Genomic DNA, 18,990 nt, shown 5'->3' on the forward strand with positions numbered 1-18,990 from the left:
TTGTCTCTTTCCAGTCCATAGGCCGAGGCCGTCCTTTATTTTCCGTACTCCTGGGAGGACAGTAACGTATCTCCCCAGGAAGTACTTGATAGTCTCTTCCGTGACCCAAGGATTATACATATGTATCGTTAAAATTCTATAATCGTTCCGATACAAAGGGGTCACCGTATATTTCCGCAGTTCCTCATCTTCTTCCACGATACTCTTCTTTCTCACTTCTTCCGCATACTCTCCAGTACAAAAGGTCACATCATAGTGCTTGCTTGCAGCACTCTGTTGAAGGCAGAAGATCTCCTCCGGCTGTATCTTTAGGGCTTCAAAAAGGATTCTTCGTCCGAAGGTTATTCTGTCATGAAATTGCGTATCTTTCTCCATAAGTTCGAATCTCAGCGTATTTCTTGTTCCATACGTCCATGCGTTCCTCTCAGAGAAATTGGCCGACGATGCCGCCATCCTTCATTGCTTCTCGCCCAAACTGATAAGAACAGATTTTTTTTTTTTTTTCCTTTCCTTTTTTTTTTCTTTTTTCCTTCTTTTTATTTTCTTTCCACAACAATTCCAGCATTTTACCTTTTCCTTTAAAATGATAAGGTTACATTCACTTTTCTCCCAACATTCGTTCATATCAAAAAAAAAAAAAAAAAAAATCCTATTTTCATCTTTCCCCGTACAAAGTAACATTTTCAAATAACTTATCATATTACTCCTTATCTCCCCCTCCCCACTTTACCCCTTACCCTTTATCTACCACCTCCCTTTGGGTACTTTCAAAAAATAATCTTTCCATCTATCCTTAATCGTATCGATTCCCCATTTTTGTAGTTCGTACCAATATATCCCTTCAAATTCCTTCTCTATAGCCTTAATCGTCCCAATTTCCCCCCATTTAAATCCCCCCGTTATGCAGCCCTGTCTTGCCTTCCATAATTTAAGCTTAATAATTGACAACAACATACAACGTATTTTATGTCTCTCATTTGTTTTGCCCTTAGCCCTAAAAAAAGTGATTTCTTCATACGTCACCATCCCCAACCCTTTGTACTTCCCCTTTACCCCTTCCCATACCTTTTTAGCGTATTCACATCCCCATAGTACATGTTCAATTGTTTCTTCTTCTACACAATTTTCCCTTGGACACTTTTTTTGTTTCCCCAAATTATGTGCATGCATTGTGACCCTCACTGGTAGCCTTTTATGTAAGTGCATCCAGTTAAAGTCCTTTAAAACATTTTTGAAACTCTTGTCCTGTGCAAGTTCCCATACTTCCGGGCTCACCGTTACCTGATTGTGATTAGCTTTCCATACCAGTTTTTTGTATAAAAGTTTATGATTTAATACTGTATCCACCTCTTTGCATTCCGAATGTTTCTTCCCCCATCTAACCATCCTCTGCAAATATTCTGGTCTAGACTCTGCTTTGGGACCTTTATTTTCCCACCCAATCAAAAACCGGTATGGTATCGCTAACCAAAACCATAACAATATTTGGCATTTATGCATATAAGTCTTTTTCAATAATGTACAAACATTTGCATAAAATATTGTATCCAACTTTAAAGGAACGTTCGGTACCCCTTTCCCACCATCTGCAATTTCTTGATACATGTGTACTCTTTTTACATACTCATAACCCCCCCATATGAATTTGAATATCCCCCTCGTTATTTGTACTCTATAAATCTGAGGCATCGGAAACACATAGGCCAAATGTAATAGTTTCGGCACTACCTCGCTCTTTATGACCAAAACTTTCCCCGATATTGTAAGTTTTCTTGCTTTCCATAGGCCTAATTGTTTTTTTCCACCGCATTCATCTTCTCTTTCCAATTACAGAAAGCATCACCTTCCTTATTTCCAAATGAAATTCCTAAAATGTCCATAGGACCTTCACACAAAGTGAATTCACAAATGTTGTCTTTTCTACCCTCCCATATCCCCAAATATTTGTACTTTGTTTTCTCTTTATTTATTTTCGATCCCGTCGCTTTTTCGTAAGCTTTTAAAATTTCTATCACTTCCCTTAAGCTGTCATCATCTGCCAGATATAATATCGTATCGTCTGCATATTGCGATATTTTTAAGCTTTCCCCCCGTGGCATCATCCCTTTCACCATTTGGCTCTCCCTTATTGCACAGGCCAAAGGTTCGACATAAAGCACGTAAAGTACGACAGATAATGGACACCCTTGTCTCAAACCTCTTGTTTGGTACACTTTTTCTGTAAGAAAACCATTTAATTTAATTTTTGAGTTTATGCCCTTGTATAAAATTTTTACCCTTTTTATAAAAGCCTCTCCTAACCCCATTTCCTCCATTACCCTCCACAAAAAATCATGATCTACCCTATCGAACGCCTTTTGCTGATCCAAACTAACACAAATTGCTGCTATATTTCTATCTCTTACATATGTAAGTATATCCCTATGTAATTGTACGTTCCAAGTAATTTGCCTCCCCTGGACCCCACACGTTTGATCCTTCTCCACTATGTGTGACATTACTCCTACGAGTCTATTTGCGAGTATCTTGCTCAAAATCTTGTAGTCCACACATAACATGGTTAGAGGTCTATAATTATCGAGTTGATGTGGATTACCTTTCTTAAATAATATAGAAACCACGCCCATCTTCATACTCTCTGTCATCACCTCTCCCTCCATGATTTCCTTAAAAACCCCCAACAAATGTATCCCCACCACTCCCCAAAACGTCTCATAAAATTCCTTTGTTAGACCATCTATTCCCGGCACTTTATTTGCCTTCATTCCCTTTATCACGTTATATGCCTCATCTATTGTCACTTCTCCTTCTAGCCTATCCCTTTCTTCTCCCGTTAATCTCTTCTTTATTTTCTTTAAGAAGAAATCCCCCTTCTCTCCCTCTAGTTTTTCTTTCCTGAACAAATCCTCATAATATTCTTTCACCACTTTTAACATATTTTCCCTCCCCTCGATCATTTTCCCATCCTTCTCTAATTTCGTTATAACCCCTCTTTTATCCCTACTTTTCATTTTTTTAAAAAAGAAGGCTGAACATTTCTCATTTTCCTCGTACTCCTCCTGCTTTATTTTATATATTTCAGCCCTTGCCTTCCTCTCAAGTAATTCTTCTTGCTTCAATTTTAAATTTTCTATTTTCTCGTCCATATTTTTATTTTTTCCCTCGTTTTGTTTTACATAAGTATGTTCTATCTCTTTCTGTAGCGTACAAAATTCTTCTTTTCTTGATTTTGACCTCTCCGTACAGTAATCCACTGTGAATTTTTTAATTTTATTTTTTACATCCTCCCACCAATCTAATTTCTTCATATATAGATTTTTCATCTCTGCCCATAACGGGAAGAGCTCTAGGAATTTTTCCCTATAATCTTTTTCCGTAAGTACTTCATTATTTAATTTCCAATATCCCTTTCCAAATTCCGTTCCTTCTATCTCCAATTCCGCCTCTACAGCTTGATGATCCGTGAACAGTGCCGGTATTATTTTCCCTCGCTTTATTTTACACTTTTTGTCTACCAATATATAATCCAATCTACTTTTCACCCCTCTTGTATTCTTCCATGTATACTCTACTCGTTTCCCCTGTAATTTGGCCATTACATCTATCAAACCATATTTTTTTATAAATGTCTTAAAGGGGAGGGAAGATTTTTCCTTCTCCAAAGAACAATTAAAATCCCCTCCCACTATAATATTCTTTCTTGTCATGAAACAGGTATCCATTTTTTAAAAAAGTTCTCTTCTCAACTTTGGATCCACCTGTGCATACACATTTATTATCCGACTTTGCATCCCCCTTTTTTCCACATCTACGACCATCACCCTTCCCTGTATTATCGTATAACTTTCCTTTATCTGTATACTTTTATTTCCACATAACACTCCAACCCCTGTCCCATGTACCCCCCCTATACTCCACGCAGATTCTCCTCCTCTCCATTCCTCCATAAAAACAGCAACATCCCCTTCATCCTTTAAATGTACTTCTTGCAATAAACAAACATCAAAATTATAAAATAATAAAAATTCATAAACCATTTGTCTCTTTCGGGCATTTTTAAGCCCCCTTACGTTTAACGTAATTATTCGAATTTTCCCCATATCCCAACAACAAAAAGGAAATACAAAAACAAAACCATGGGGACATATTTAAACTTAAGATCCGGAGACAACAACAAAGAAAAATGGAAATAAAAATACCAACTTTAACTGTCCATATTAACATGTGCCAATAAGTTTTTTATAAAGGAATCTTCTGACTTTTCTTCACTTTCGGCATCCTCTTCTATGTCCCCATCGCTTGTTAAGTCACTTATAGGAGTATGCATACATTCAGTCTGTGTTCCTCTCAGGACGTACCCCTCCTCATTCCCCACCTCCTCAGTCTGCTCCTCTCTGCCCTCCTTACCTTTCATCTTAGTCTCTTCTGAAGAAGCGCCCGAACTCACCTTCCTCCGTCTCTTGGCAGTTTTTCTCCGTGGCTTAGCTACCACTTCCCATATCTGACCGTCCTCACCTTGCTTCTCGGCATCCTGTTCACCACTCGTTTCTCCTTTCTCCTTTCTCTGTTCCACTCCATCTTCCATACTCCCAGCTTTCTCCTCATTAGTCTGATTTTCGGCAGCTGGTGGCACCTCCTGTGCTTTTTCTCCAGTATCAGTTTCTATGTCCGCTTCTCTGTGATGTTCAACCTCGATTCCAACCTTTGCCGCCTCCGAATATGACCTGGGCTTAGTACAGTCTCTTGCCATATGCGCATCCGAGTCACATAAATGACACCTTCTAGGCTCCTTGCAGTCTCTTGTTATGTGGCCAATTTTTCCACAACTCCTGCACCTCATTTGTTCACACTTGTCTGCATTATGCCCAGTGCTACCACATTTCCTGCATGCTTGAGGCTGCCCTGCATAAACCAGGAAGCCTCTATCCGCTCCAATAGAGAACACCGCGGGCGGGTGACAATACCCGTCCTCGGTGGCCGCATCCACTTTAACCCTGATGCACCCGCCAGGGGGAGAGCGGCGGGGTCGGGGGATGCGGGTCCCCCGCGGAGGGAGGGAGGGAGGGAGGAGGTTGGGGTCGCGAGATCCCCCCCCCCCCCCGATGGGATGGGGATGGGATGGGAGGGCGGGCTCGGGGGATGCGGGTCCCCCGCGGAGGGAGGGAGGAGGTTGTGGTCGCGAGATTCTCCCCCGATGGGATGGGATGGGATGGCGGGGTCGGGGGATGCGGGTCCCCCGCGGAGGGAGGGAGGGAGGGAGGAGGTTGGGGTCGCGAGATCCCCCCCCGATGGGATGGGGATGGGGATGGTATGGGATGGGATGGCGGGCTCGGGGGATGCGGGTCCCCCGCCGAGGGAGGGAGGAGGTTGGGGTCGCGAGATCCCCCACCCCCCCGAGGGGATGGGATGGGGATGGGGGAGAGAGAGAGAGAGAGAGAGAGAGATATAAAGTCTTGTAAAAAGGTGGTCGAGAAACACCCCGGCGAAAGCAGAAGAAGACGAAGAAGAAGAAGAAGAAGATAATGTCACGCACTAGACCGTGGGAGCCAAAGAGCACTAAGGTCGGTACAGGCGGATCGCAATCGCCAGCGGTGTCCTCCTCCTCCTCCTCCCGCTCACCATCACCGTCGCCATCGCCATCGCATTTGGCGTACGCTGCGTGGTCGGCTCCGGTGGCTCCGTTGTTGCGACCGGCCACGTTTCGCTATCGAGGGCTAGGGGTCGAGGAAGACCAAGAGCAGCGGCAGCAGCGGCAGCAGCAGCAGCAGCAGCAGCAACAGCAGCAGCAGCAGCTACAGGAGAACTTGGAGGAGGACGAGAGCAAGGAAGAGGAGCAAGAGGCCGAGGGGGACGACAACGACGACCCGACGGCCCGAACGCTCGCAGACGAGGAGGAGGAGGAGAGCCACTCGGAGGATCAGGAGGACGAAAACGATGGGGTGGGTAGTTGCGAGGAAGACGATCGCGGTTACGAAATGGCGTCGCAACTCTGCCAGGATGGCGGCTCGCAAGGCGAGTCGAACCGCCGAGAGGGAGAGGAAGAAGAAGCAGGCGCCGACCCACCGGGGCGGGGGACTCGGGAGATTTGGCAAGAGGACGACACCGGCCGCGCTGCAGGTGGCGTTCATGATCCTGGGCGCGATCGCGGCCGCGGCGCTGTCGGTGAAACTCGCGACGCTGATGTAGCCGACGATTACGACTACGACGATGACGAAGAAGACAAAGACTATGAAGAAGAAGAAGAAGAAGAAGAGGAAGAAGAAAAAGAAGAAGAAGAAGAAGAAGAAGAAGAAGACGTCCTCGCCGATGATGATGATGATGATGATGAAGAAGAAGAAAAAGAAGAAGACAAAGACTATGAAGAAGAAGAAAAAGAAGAAGAAGAAGAAAAAGAAGAAGAAGAAGAAGAAGACAAAGACAAAGACTATGAAGAAGAAGAAGAAGAAGAAGAAAAAGAAGACATCCTCGCCAATGATGATGAAGAAGAAGAAGAAGAAAAAGAAGAAGAAGAAGAAGAAGACAAAGACAAAGACTATGAAGAAGAAGAAGAAGAAGAAAAAGAAGACATCCTCGCCAATGATGATGAAGAAGAAGAAGAAGAAGAAGACGTCCTCGCTGATGATTATAACGATGACGATGAAGAAGACAAAGACTATGAAGAAGAAGAAGAAGAAGAAGAAGAATTAGAATTAGAAGAAGAAGATGACGACCTCGACCCGCCGGGACGAGGCCCCACCGAAGAGGCCGTGGCGGCGGCGCGAGACGAGGCCTCTGCGTTCATGGCCTACTTCCCGCCGGAGATAGAGGACTCGGTGATCGCCATGACCAACCTGGAAGCGGGCAGGCGCAGGCCCGCCATCGACGGATGGAAGCCCATGGGCCGCGTCGAGTTCCGAGCCTACCTGGGGCTGCTCGTGCTCGCCGGCGTGTACAGGTCCCGGGGAGAGGCCTGCGAGAGCCTGTGGGACGCCGAGAGCGGCAGGTCCGTGTTCAGAGCCACGATGCCGCTCAAGACCTTTCGAGCCTACTCGAGCGCGCTGCGCTTCGACGACAGGGAGACCAGAAGGGCCGGGCGAGGCGAAGGCGAGGGCGAGGGCGAGGGCGATAGCTGCTACGACAAACTGGCCCCCATCAGAGCCGTGTGGGACGAGTGGTGCGCGAGGTTGCCCGCCATGTACCGCCCGGGACCGGAGGTCACCGTCGACGAGAGACTGGTGCCGTTCAGAGGTACGTACGTACTATGTGGTGTGTGTGTGTGTGTGTGTGTGTGTGTGTGTGTGTGAGACTGGGGGAAGAGAGGAGGAATAGGAGCGGGAATGACGAAAACGGGCTAGCTCGCTGCTCTGTTGCATACTTGTGTTGGGTTCCGCGTTTGTGCTGCTTTCGCATGACTCTTTATGTCTATGAAGCTATGAAGCTATGAAGTCTATGACTCTTTATGTCTTTATGTCTATGAAGCTATGAAGTCTATGACTCTTTATGTCTTTGTATCTATGAAGCGCCTTGAGGCGACTTTTGTTGTGATTTGGCGCTATATAAATAAAATTGAATTGAATTGAATGTCTTCTCCTTGCGTTTCTGCCCCAATCTCCCCCCACACTTTCCCACATCTCTCTCTCTCTCTCTCTCTCTCTCTCTCTCCATCCATCCATCAGGACGGTGTCCGTTCAGACAGTACATGCCCAGCAAGCCGGCCAGGTACGGGATCAAGATATGGGTGGCGTGCGACGCGCGTTCCAGCTACGCGTGGAAGATGCAAGTCTACACCGGCAAGCCCGACAAGCGCGGCCCTCCCGAAAAGCACCTGGCCACTCGAGTGGTCGTGGACCTCACCGAGGGACTGACTCCGGGACGCAACGTCACGTGCGACAACTTTTTCACCTCGCGCGAGCTCGCCGATAGGCTCTATCGCGAGAGAGGCCACACCGTGCTGGGCACTCTGCGGTCGAACAGACCCGAGATCCCCAGAGAGCTGCGCTGCGTCAAGGGCAGGGCCGTGGGCTCCGTCGAATCCGTGGTACTCGGCGGCTCCGCGGGACGAGGGGGAGGAAGAGGAGGACGAGAAGGAGGAGGAGGAGGAGGAGGAGGAGGGCCCGACACGATCATCCTCTCCTACGTGGCCAAGAAGAACAAGAACGTGCTGCTCCTCACCACAGCTCCTCGTTATTACCACCATCGCTCCGGCCCCGAGCCCCGGCCTAGCCGCCGCATCAGCAACAGCAGCAGCAACAGAAGCGGCGCGAAACCGCCCTTGGTGCTGCATTACAACCGCACCAAGGGAGGAGTGGACAACCTGGACAAGGTCGTGAGCACGTACAGCTGCAGGAGAAAGACCCGCAGGTGGCCCGTGGCCCTTTTCCACAACATGGTCGACGTGGCGGCCTACAACGCGTTCGTGCTGTGGAGGGAAATTCACCCCGACTGGATGCCGGGCAAGCTCAACAGACGACGGCTCTTCCTCGAGCGACTGGGCAAAGCGCTCGCGCGCCACATGCTCGAAGCCAGGGCGGCTTTAGCGCGAGGACCGGGAGGAGGAGGAGGAGGAGGCAGAGTCGCGGCCCGAGGCGCTACTGCCGAGGCAGCCTCTAACAACAACGCTACGCCACGCGACTCCTCTCCGGTCAAGAGGCGCAGGTGCCGCGTGTGTCCCAGGAGCAAAGACGTCAAGACCAAGATCCTGTGCCGCGAGTGCCGAGCGCACGTGTGTACAAACTGCGCCGTCACGTACTGTCCCAACTGCGCCGCTTCTTCTTCTTCTTCCCGCGACGCCGCTCCCCGGACGCCACCGACGCCGTGATAACACAAGCGCCCCAACGGTGGTCCCCTAGCGACCCCACCCCACCCCACCCTATCATCATCATCATCATCATCATCATCATCATCACACAATATATGCCCCCGGGGGGTCCTAGTGACCCCAAACCTATCATCATCATCATCATCATCATCATCACATATGCCCCCCCGGGGGGGGGTCCTAGTGACCCCAAACCTATCATCATCATCATCATCATCACATATGCCCCCCCGGGGGGGTCCTAGTGACCCCAAACCTATCATCATCATCATCATCATCACATATGCCCCCCCGGGGGGGTCCTAGTGACCCCAAACCTATCATCATCATCATCATCATCATCATCATCACATATGCCCGAGGGGGTCGCTAGGACCCCCACCCTAATCATCATAAAACACACATATCCCCCCCCCAGGGGGTTACCAAGACCCCCCATCGCCACCACCACCATCATCAGGATCATCATCATCATCACACACACACACACACACACACACACACACACACACACACACTCATCATCATCATCATCATCATCATCACACACACACACACACACACCTCGGGGGGTCACCACGACCCACGCCCCGAGAACAGGCGGGCGCACAAGGGTTAAGTCACTTAAAGGCGTGTGCATACATTCAATCTGTGTACCTCTCAGAACATGTCCCTCCACATTTTCCACCTCCTCGGTCCGTTCCTCTCTGTCCTCTCTACTTTTCATTTTAGTCTCTTCTGAAGAAGCGCCCGAGCTCACCTTTCTCCGCCTCTTAGCTGATTTTCTCCGAGGCTTCGCTACTACTTCCCACACCTGTCCGTCCTCTCCTTGTTTCTCTCTCTCGGCATCCAGTTCGCGTGGATTTCCTCCCTCCTCCTTTCTCTGCTCTGCTCCACCTTCCTTGCTCCCATCTCTCTCCTCATTAGTCTGATCTTCGGCAGCCGTTGGCGCCTCCTGTGCTCTCCTTTCAGTATCAGTATCTGTGTCCGTTTTTCTATGATATCCGTCTTTAGTTCCAGATTTTGCCGCTTCAGAATATGACCTTGGCCTAGTACAGTATCTTGCCATGTGCGTCTCCGAATCACACAAGTGACATTTTCTAGGCTCCTTGCAGTCTTTTGTTATATGGCCTATCTTTCCGCAACTCCTGCACCTCATTTGTTCGCAACTGTCCGCATTGTGTCCGGTGCTACCACATTTTCTGCACGCTTGGGGCTGCCCGGCATACACTAGGAAGCCCCTATCCGCTCCAATAGAGAACACCGCGGGCGGGTGGCAATACCCGTCTTCGGTGGCCATATCCACATTTAATTTGACTCGAAATTGTCTTTTTCCGGTCCATAGGCCCAAGCCATCCTTTATTTTCCGCACTCCTGGTAGTACTGTAACGTACCTTCCCAAGAAATACTTAATAGTCTCTTCAGAAACCCATGGGTTGTACATATGAACAGTTAGGATCCTATAATCATTTCTGTACATAGGGGTTACCATGTATTTTCTCAATTCTTCGTTTTCTTCTCCAATACACTTCCTTCTCACCTCCTCCGCGCATTCTCCCGTGCAAAAGATTACATCGTAATGTTTACTTGCCGTGCTCTGCTGAAGGCAGTAGATTTCCTCAGGCTGTATCTTTAAAGCCTCGTATAGGATCCTCCGTCCAAAATTAATTCTGTCATGGATTTCCTCATCTTTCTCCATCAGCTCGAATCTCAAAGTATTTCTTGTACCTTGCATCCATGCATTCCTCTCATGGAAGTTGGCCGATGATGCCGCCATCCTGCATTGCTTCTCGCCTTATCACTGATAAGAACAGATTTTTTTTTTTCTTTTTTTTTTTTACTTACAACACCATCTTACATTTCCATTTGCTCAACTTTCCATTGAATACTTTTCATATTTCACAAAAACATCTTTTACATCATTCATAATAATCCTTCCACCTGTCCTTAATCGTGTCTATTCCCCATCTTTGTAATTCATGCCGATATATCCCCTCAAATTCCCTCTCTATATCCTTTATTGTTCCCATCTCTTTCCATTCATACCCCCCCCTTATATACCCCTGTCTTGCCCTCCATATCTTAAGTTTTGTAATTGATAACAACATACAACGTATTTTATTTTCCTCCTTCTTTTTATCCTTAGGCCTAAGATAAGTTATTTCCTCATATGTCAAAGCCTCTAGTCCCTTATACCTCCTCTTCATTCCAGCCCATACCTTTTTTGCATATTTGCACCCCCATAGGACGTGTTCAATCGTTTCTTCCTCTGTGCAATTATCCCTCGGACATTCTTTTAACTTCCCCAAATTATGTGCATACATCGTAGTCCTTACAGGTAATTTCCTATGTAGGTGCATCCAATTAAAATCTTTCAAAACATTCTTATAACTCTTATCCTGTGCGTATTCCCAAACTTCCGAACTCACTATCCCCTGGTTGTAGTTAGCATTCCTCACCAGTTTTTTATACAGAAGTTTATGATTTTGTATTGTATCCACCTCCCTGCACTCTATATGTCTCTTTCCCCACTTAACCATCCTCTGAAAGTATTCTGGTCTTGTCTCTGCCTTCGGCCCCTGATTTTCCCACCCAATTAAAAACCGGTATGGAATAGCTAACCAGAACCATAACAATATCTGACATTTATGAATATATGGCTTCTTTAACAGCGTACACACATTTGCATAAAAAATCGTATCTAACTTTAACGGAATGTTCGGTACCCCTTTTCCCCCATCGGCAACCTCCTGATACATTTGTACTCTCTTTACATACTCGTAACCTCCCCATATAAAGTTAAATATTCCCCTCATTATTTGTGCTCTAAATACTTGTGGCATCGGGAACACATAGCCTAGATACAATAATTTCGGCACCACCTCACTCTTTATCACTAACACCTTCCCAGTAATTGTAAGCTTCCTCATTTTCCATAGTCGTAATTTCCTTTCCACCTCTGCCATCTTCCCCTTCCAGTTCCAAATAGCATCGCCCTCCTTATTCCCAAAAGAAATTCCTAGAATGTCCATAGGACCTTCACACAAAGTATAATCACAAATATTTTCCCTTCTACCTTCCCACGTCCCCAAGTACTTATATTTTGTCTTTTCCTTATTTATTTTTGATCCTGTAACTTCCTCATATATTTTTAATATTTCCACAACTTCTCTTAAACTGTCGTCGTCCGCTAAATATAGTATAGTATCATCCGCATATTGAGATATTTTCAAACATTCCCCCCCCCGGCATCGTTATCCCCCTCACTCTTTTATTCTCCCGAATCGCACAAGCCAATGGTTCAACATATAATACATAGAGTACCACCGATAACGGGCACCCTTGTCTCAACCCCCTCGCTTGATGAACTTTTTCCGTGAGGAACCCGTTCAATTTGATTTTTGAATATATCTCTTTATAAAGGATCCTCACCCACCTTATAAATTGTTTTCCCAAGCCCATCTTAGTCATTACCTCCCACAAAATTTCGTAATCTAGCCTATCAAATGCCTTTTGTTGGTCTAAACTTACACAGATTGCCGCCATTTTTCTATCCTTTACATATGCAAGTATGTCTCTATGTAATTGTATATTCCATGAAATTTGTCTCCCCTTCACCCCACACGTTTGATCACTTCCCACTATATCCGACATTACCCCTACCAATCTATTTGCAATTATCTTACTTAAAATCTTATAATCTACACATAACATAGTGAGCGGTCTATAATTATCAAGTAAATGAGGATTCCCTTTCTTTAATAATAACGAAATCACACCCGTCCTCATACTCTCCGCCATCTCTTCCCCCTCTAATATTTCTTTAAAGACCTCCAACAAATGTAACCCTATCACTCCCCAAAATACCTCATAAAATTCTTTCGTTAATCCATCTATTCCTGGTACCCTATTTACCTTCATTCCCTTTACCACCTTATATGCCTCTTCCATCGTTATTTCCCTTTCCAGAAACTCCCTATCTTCCTCTACTAATCTCCTCTTTAATGACCCCAAAAGAACATCTCTTTTTTCTGTCCCTACTTTTTCTTTTCTAAATAAATCCTCGTAATATTCTTTTACTACCCCCAACATGCTTTCCCTCCCTATAATCTCCTTCCCATCCTTTTCCAATTTCTCTATAACCCCCCTTTTATCCCTACTTTTCATCTTTTTAAAAAAATATGCGGAACACCTTTCATCTTCCTCATACTCTTTCTGTTTTAATTTATATGTTTCTGCTCTTGCCTTCCTCTCTAATAACTCTTCTTGCCTCACCTTTAAGTCTTCAATTTTCAAATCTACATTTTTTTCCTTCCCCTCCTTTTGTATAACATAAATATGTTCTATCTCTTTTTGTAACATATTAAATTCTTCTTTTCTACGTTTAGATCTATCTGTACAATATTCTATCGTAAATTTTTTTATCTTGCATTTTACATCCTCCCACCAATCCCCTTTTTTTCCATAAAGTTCTTTTACTTTCACCCATAAAGGGAAGATCTCTAAAAATTTATCCCTATAATCTTTTTCCTTTAACACCTCATTATTTAATTTCCAATATCCCTTCCCGTATTCCATCCCTTCTATCTCCAAATCCACCTCTACCGCCTGGTGATCCGTGAGTAGAACCGGAATCGTTTTTCCCCCTTTAATTTTACACTTTTTATCTATCAAAATATAGTCCAACCTACTCTGTACCCCCCTTGTATTCCTCCATGTATACCCTACTTTTTTCCCCAGAAGTCTGCCCATAACATCCGTTAACCCGTATTGTCTTATAAATGTCTTTAATGGGAGAGAAAATTTTTCTTTTTCTAAAGATACATTAAAATCCCCTCCCACTATAATATTTTTCCTTGTAATAAAACAAGTGTCCATCGACAAAAGGAGTTCTCTTCTTTGTTTTGGATCCACATGTGCATACACATTTATTATCCGGCTTTGGACCCCGTTTTTTTCTACATCTACCACCATCACTCTTCCCTGTATCACCGTATAACTTTCTTTTATTTTTATACTTTTATTTCCACACAACACTCCCACCCCTGTCCCATATACTCCTCCTATACTCCATGCCGATTCACCCCCCCTCCACTGCTCCGAAAAAATAACAACATCCTTCTCGTCCTTCAAATGTACCTCCTGTAATAAACATACATCAAAATTATAAAACAACAGAAATTCATATACCATTTGTCTTTTTCTGGCATTTTTTAACCCCCTTACATTTAACGTAATTATTCGGAACCTCACCATTTTGTAGTAAAAAAAGGGGTATCTATACACCTAAGCAGAGGGCACTTAATAATTTTATAACAAAGAAACAAAAGAAAAAACAGATACCATCTCCTAGTTGTCTTTTTGATCTTCATATCCCCTGAAAAAAAGGAGAACTTTACAAAATTAGAGCCGAAAAAGAAAAAAAAGAAAAACCTCTGTCGTCCATTTTCCCCTCCCTTATTAGTCCATGTTGACTTGCGCCAGCAAATTTTTTATAAATGAATCTTCCGATTTTTCTTCACTTTCTACTTCTTCTTCTTCAACGTCTCCATCACTCGTTAAATCACTCATTGGTGTGTGCATACATTCAGTCTGCGTCCCTCTCAACACATACGCTCCCATCTCCCCTCCCTCTTCCATCCGCTCTCCTTTACCTTCTTTCAAATTAGTCTCTCCTGGAGGGACTCCCGAGCTCACTTTCCTACGCCTTTTGGCCGACTTTCTTCGTGGCTTAGCTGCCACTTCCCATATTTGTCCTTCTTCGCACTGCTTCTCCCCATTTTTCTCCCCCATCTTATCGCCTTCTTCTTTTCCTTGTTCGGCCCCATCCTCTCCCCTCCCCCCTTCTTCCTCATTAGTCTGATTCCTTTCTGCTGGTGGCGCCTCTTGTGCGCTTTCCCCAATATTTGTTCCTATATCCGTTTCTTCATACCGCTCTACCTCGGTCCCTGCTTTAGCTGCTTCCGAATATGATCTGGGCCTAGTGCAATCTCTTGCCATATGTGTATCTGAGCCACATAAGTGACACCTTCTAGGCTCTTTGCAGTCTCTTGTGATATGGCCATTTTTCCCGCAGCTCCTACACCTCACCTGCTCACAATTGTCTGCATTATGTCCCGTACTGCCGCATTTTCTGCATGCTTGTGGCTGTCCTGCATACACCAAAAAACCTCTGTCTGCTCCGATGGAAAACACTGCAGGCGGGTGGCAGTATCCATCTTCCGTTGTCATATCCATTTTAAGTTTTACCCGAAACTGTCTTTTTCCAGTCCATAGGCCTAGCCCGTCCTTTATTTTTCGTACCCCTGGGAGCACTGTAACGTACCGCCCCAGGAAGTACTTAATGGTCTCTTCTGTAACCCAGGGATTATACATGTGCACCGTTAAAATCCTATAATCGTTCCTGTATAACGGGGTTACCATATATTTTTTTAGTTCTTCATTTTCTTCTGTACCACATCTCTTTCTCACCTCCTCCGCGTACTCTCCCGTGCAAAAAGTCACGTCATAGTGCTTACTTGCCGTGCTTTGCTGGAGGCAGTAGATTTCCTCTGGTTGTACCTTCAATGCATCATAAAGAATCCTTCGTCCGAAATTAATTCTGTCATGGAAATCCTTTTCTTTATCCATTAGTTCGAATCTCAAGGTATTCCTCGTTCCATACGACCATGTATTCCTCTCCGAAAAATTGGCCGACGACGTCGCCGCCATCCTACATTGCTTCTCGCCTTGTAACTGATAAGAACAGATACTACACTTGATCTTAGCCAAAAGGCCGAGAAGCGATACCCACATATCGCACGACAGAAACGACTCATTCTGCTTACTGCAACTCTAACTCATGGTTACAATGAAGAACACAGTCGCCTTCTAACAAATGGTAGAGGACAGGTCGATGTTTTACTGACGTTTTACCTCCGAAACATCACAATATAACTATGGTCGGCATGTTTCAGTTTTTAAACGGCGCCACATATATGACGACACTTTAGTTTCTGAAACGCCGGTCAGCGCATGCCGGTTAATGAGATTCAAAATCACGTGGTCGCCTGCAGTCCAATCAGCGGTCGTTGAGACGGAGCGTCTTCAATTCATTTTTATAACTTTCTTGGCGTTATAATTGTTTTCATAATATGATAATTACATACTGTTACATTTTTAATGTTTCTCCTCCCGGTAACTGTATTCCTGTTATGTCTGGGCTTTCCCTAATTGCACAAGCCAACGCTTCTACATATAACATGTACAGTAAGACTGAGAGGGGGCGACCTTGGCACAGACCTCTCATTTGTCTTTCATCCCAGCTTTTTTGGGGGTGACTGGGTGGGGGGATATTGCTCACAGCAAATTCCTAAAAACTCCTATTGATCATTGTTGCTCCCATAGATACATTTCAGTTTACCAGTCATGAGGCTCCAAATTATACCAGGAGTGGGGTTTGAACCCACGAGAGCATGCGCTCATTGGAGCTTAAGTCCAACGCCCTAACCACTCGGCCATCCTGATGCATATATATTGTGCATGCGTGTTCCTTTAGGAAACAGGAAGATTGCTAGGAGAAAGAAACGTCTTAATCTTGTTTGTTAGGATCATAGCCATAAATGGAGGACTCTTATAAAGTCCATGGATTTTCATTCACACATATTACATGAGGTATCTACTCTTTACACACTAAGGATCCACACTACCAGGGCTACGGCACACAGCTGTTTTATAAATCATCAAAACCAATACTATCCTAAGATTTATTATATACAAAAATGATCTGTTCCAAAATGTTTTCATGTAATCCTGAAAACAGAAAAACAATCTTCTGCACTATTAACCATCCACAAATGGAAACAACAGACAATACAGGTGATTTTAGCTAAAAAGCCAAGAAAAAATTGTGTGGGTTTTTTTTTTTCAAACGATGTAATTTACAGCCACAGAGGACAGAAAGCTGCAGTATGTAGAGAAAGAGAAGAGTTAAACCTATAATCAACATGAGTCCTTGTAGATGGCAGCCTCCGGTTTTTAAAGACTTCTATTGGTCTCTAGTGGACAACAGAGGTAACTGCAGGATTGGAGCCAGAATAGTGTAACTGCAGTTGAAAACGACATATTTTTTTGATTTCCCATAGAAAGTGTGTGTCCAGCCACGTGTCAGTCCAAGTGGCAGGATTTAGTAATTCTGGTAATAGTTAAATGTAAGTCATTCACAAATATTAAGTCGCAAGATTTCAGTCTGACTAACCTTGGAAGATTACACGAAGACAATGTCCAGATATTCAGACGCACACATATATCTAGCGTATAAGAAAATTCTTTGCACAAACTGTTGAGTCAAATGACATTTGTTTTTCACAGCTTCAGGGGGTGCACCGTTCCTAGAAATACTGCAATACCAGGTCGATGCGTGGAGTGGACGGAGCAAGCCCCTATTCCATCTCCCTGCTCCAAAAATCAATTCAAAATCAATTCAAAACATTAGAATTTTTAAATTTAAAGTCTTCTCTGGACAAAATTAAAGTTCATATTAAAACTGTGGAAAAAGGCCAATTTGTCTTCCCTCCCCCTTCCTTATCAAATCTAACCCCTAAAATCCTCTGGTCAATTTGTGTCACGTCCATCTCAAGTCCAGTCAGCTCTGTAGTCCCCCATGGTCCATAAAATTGTGCCTGAGTCTTACTCTTGTTGAGTTTGGAGGCTGAGGCCTTCCCAAACCAATCCGTAGCCTCAAAGGTCCTCTTCACCGATGGAAGGTCTGTACATAAAATGTTAATATCATCCATGTACAGGACACACTTTGCTGCTTGACCACCACTCCCAGGTATTTCCATCCCCTTTATGCCTTTATCTTTCCTCAAGATCTGTGCCAATGGTTCTATACAAATGACATATAGGGGTGCAGACAAAGGGCATCCCTGACGAACACCACAGTGTACCTCCACCGCACTGGTCAGGGTCCCATTCACAACAAATCTACTCTCTATCCCATTGTATAGCAGCTTCACCCAAGAAATAAGTCGTTCTGGAAAGCCCATCTTCTGCAGCACTCTAATGAGATACTGATGTGATATTCGGTCAAAAGCTTTCTCAAAATCCAAATTCAAGACGATTAATCGCTTGTTTCTATCCCTCGCAAAACAAATGGTATCCCTGATCAGTACGAGGCTGTCCGCGATCCTCCTGCCCTTTACAGCGCAGGCTTGATCCGGGTGGATTATCTGACTTAAAACTGGTCGTATCCGTGCTGCTAAGAGCTTGCTAAATAGCTTGCAATCGCAATTTAGAAGCGTAATCGGTCTCCAATTTTTCAAGTCAGTCTTATCTTTGCCTTTATAAATAAGCGTGACTAAACCCATTCTAAAACTATCAGGCAACCTGTCTAATTTGCTAAAATCTATAAACACTGAAAGTAGGTCCGCAGCCAAAATGTCCCAAAAGGTCAGATAAAATTCAATCGACAGTCCATCTGTCCCAGGGGACTTCCCAGCTTTAAAACTCTTAAGACATTGGCTTAGCTCGGACAATGTAAAAGCTTGCCCTAGAGTGCCACTAGCCTCAACAGTCTTATCAATAAATTCCAAGGTTTGTGTAATGACTCGTCCATCCACATTTTTCTCCCCATACAACTCTTTGTAATAATCTTCAATCACCCGCATGATATCCTCGGTATTCACAACTTTTTCTCCAGCTCTGTTTCTTAACTGAGAGACAAAACCAGGTTTACTCATAATTTTTTTAAAAAAATATCTTGTGCATTTTTCTCCTTCTTCTCTCTCTTTCTCTCTACTTCTCAATATGACCCCCCTACTTTTTGTGTCCGCAATCACCTGCATTTCCTTTTTGACCTCTTTAATTTCTTCATTAAAGTCCATCCCCCATTGATTTAAGAGATAGTATCTCTGTAGTCGTTTCTGTAATCCCCTCATGCGTCTGTCCTCCGCAGCCTTCTTCTTTTTTCCTGCCTGTTTAAAAAATGACTGTGTCCTTCCCTTCACCATTTCCCACCACAAAGCCCGTGTTTCATAAAGATCCTGTAGAGTCTGCCATTCACTATACCGCTCCCTGTACTGTCTGACCAGGTTCTGGTCCTCCAGCAGGGAGCAGTTAAGCCTCCACACTCCTCTCCCCATCGTCACACCTAAACCAAAGGAGATAGTAGCGGTCAGCATCAGGTGATCAGAAAAGAAGGCAGGCATCAACCT

The 18,990-nt window shown here is 44.6% G+C and overlaps 1 protein-coding gene across 1 annotated transcript; it reads left to right on the forward strand.

Annotated features, from left to right (window-relative positions):
• Positions 1 to 5,975: 5,975 nt before the first annotated feature.
• LOC309689711 (uncharacterized protein) lies at positions 5,976 to 8,797 on the forward strand (the record flags this gene model as incomplete). The annotated part of the gene is made up of 2 exons (XM_082506328.1): positions 5,976 to 7,227; positions 7,656 to 8,797. The coding sequence occupies 2 exons, from the start codon at positions 5,976 to 5,978 to the stop codon at positions 8,795 to 8,797; spliced, it is 2,394 nt and encodes a 797-aa protein (XP_082362454.1).
• Between the last annotated feature and the right edge of the window lie 10,193 nt (positions 8,798 to 18,990).

This window comes from Aulonocara stuartgranti, assembly GCF_965226115.1.
Source record: "Aulonocara stuartgranti genome assembly, chromosome: 15".
NCBI classification, from domain to species: Eukaryota; Metazoa; Chordata; class Actinopteri; order Cichliformes; family Cichlidae; genus Aulonocara; species Aulonocara stuartgranti.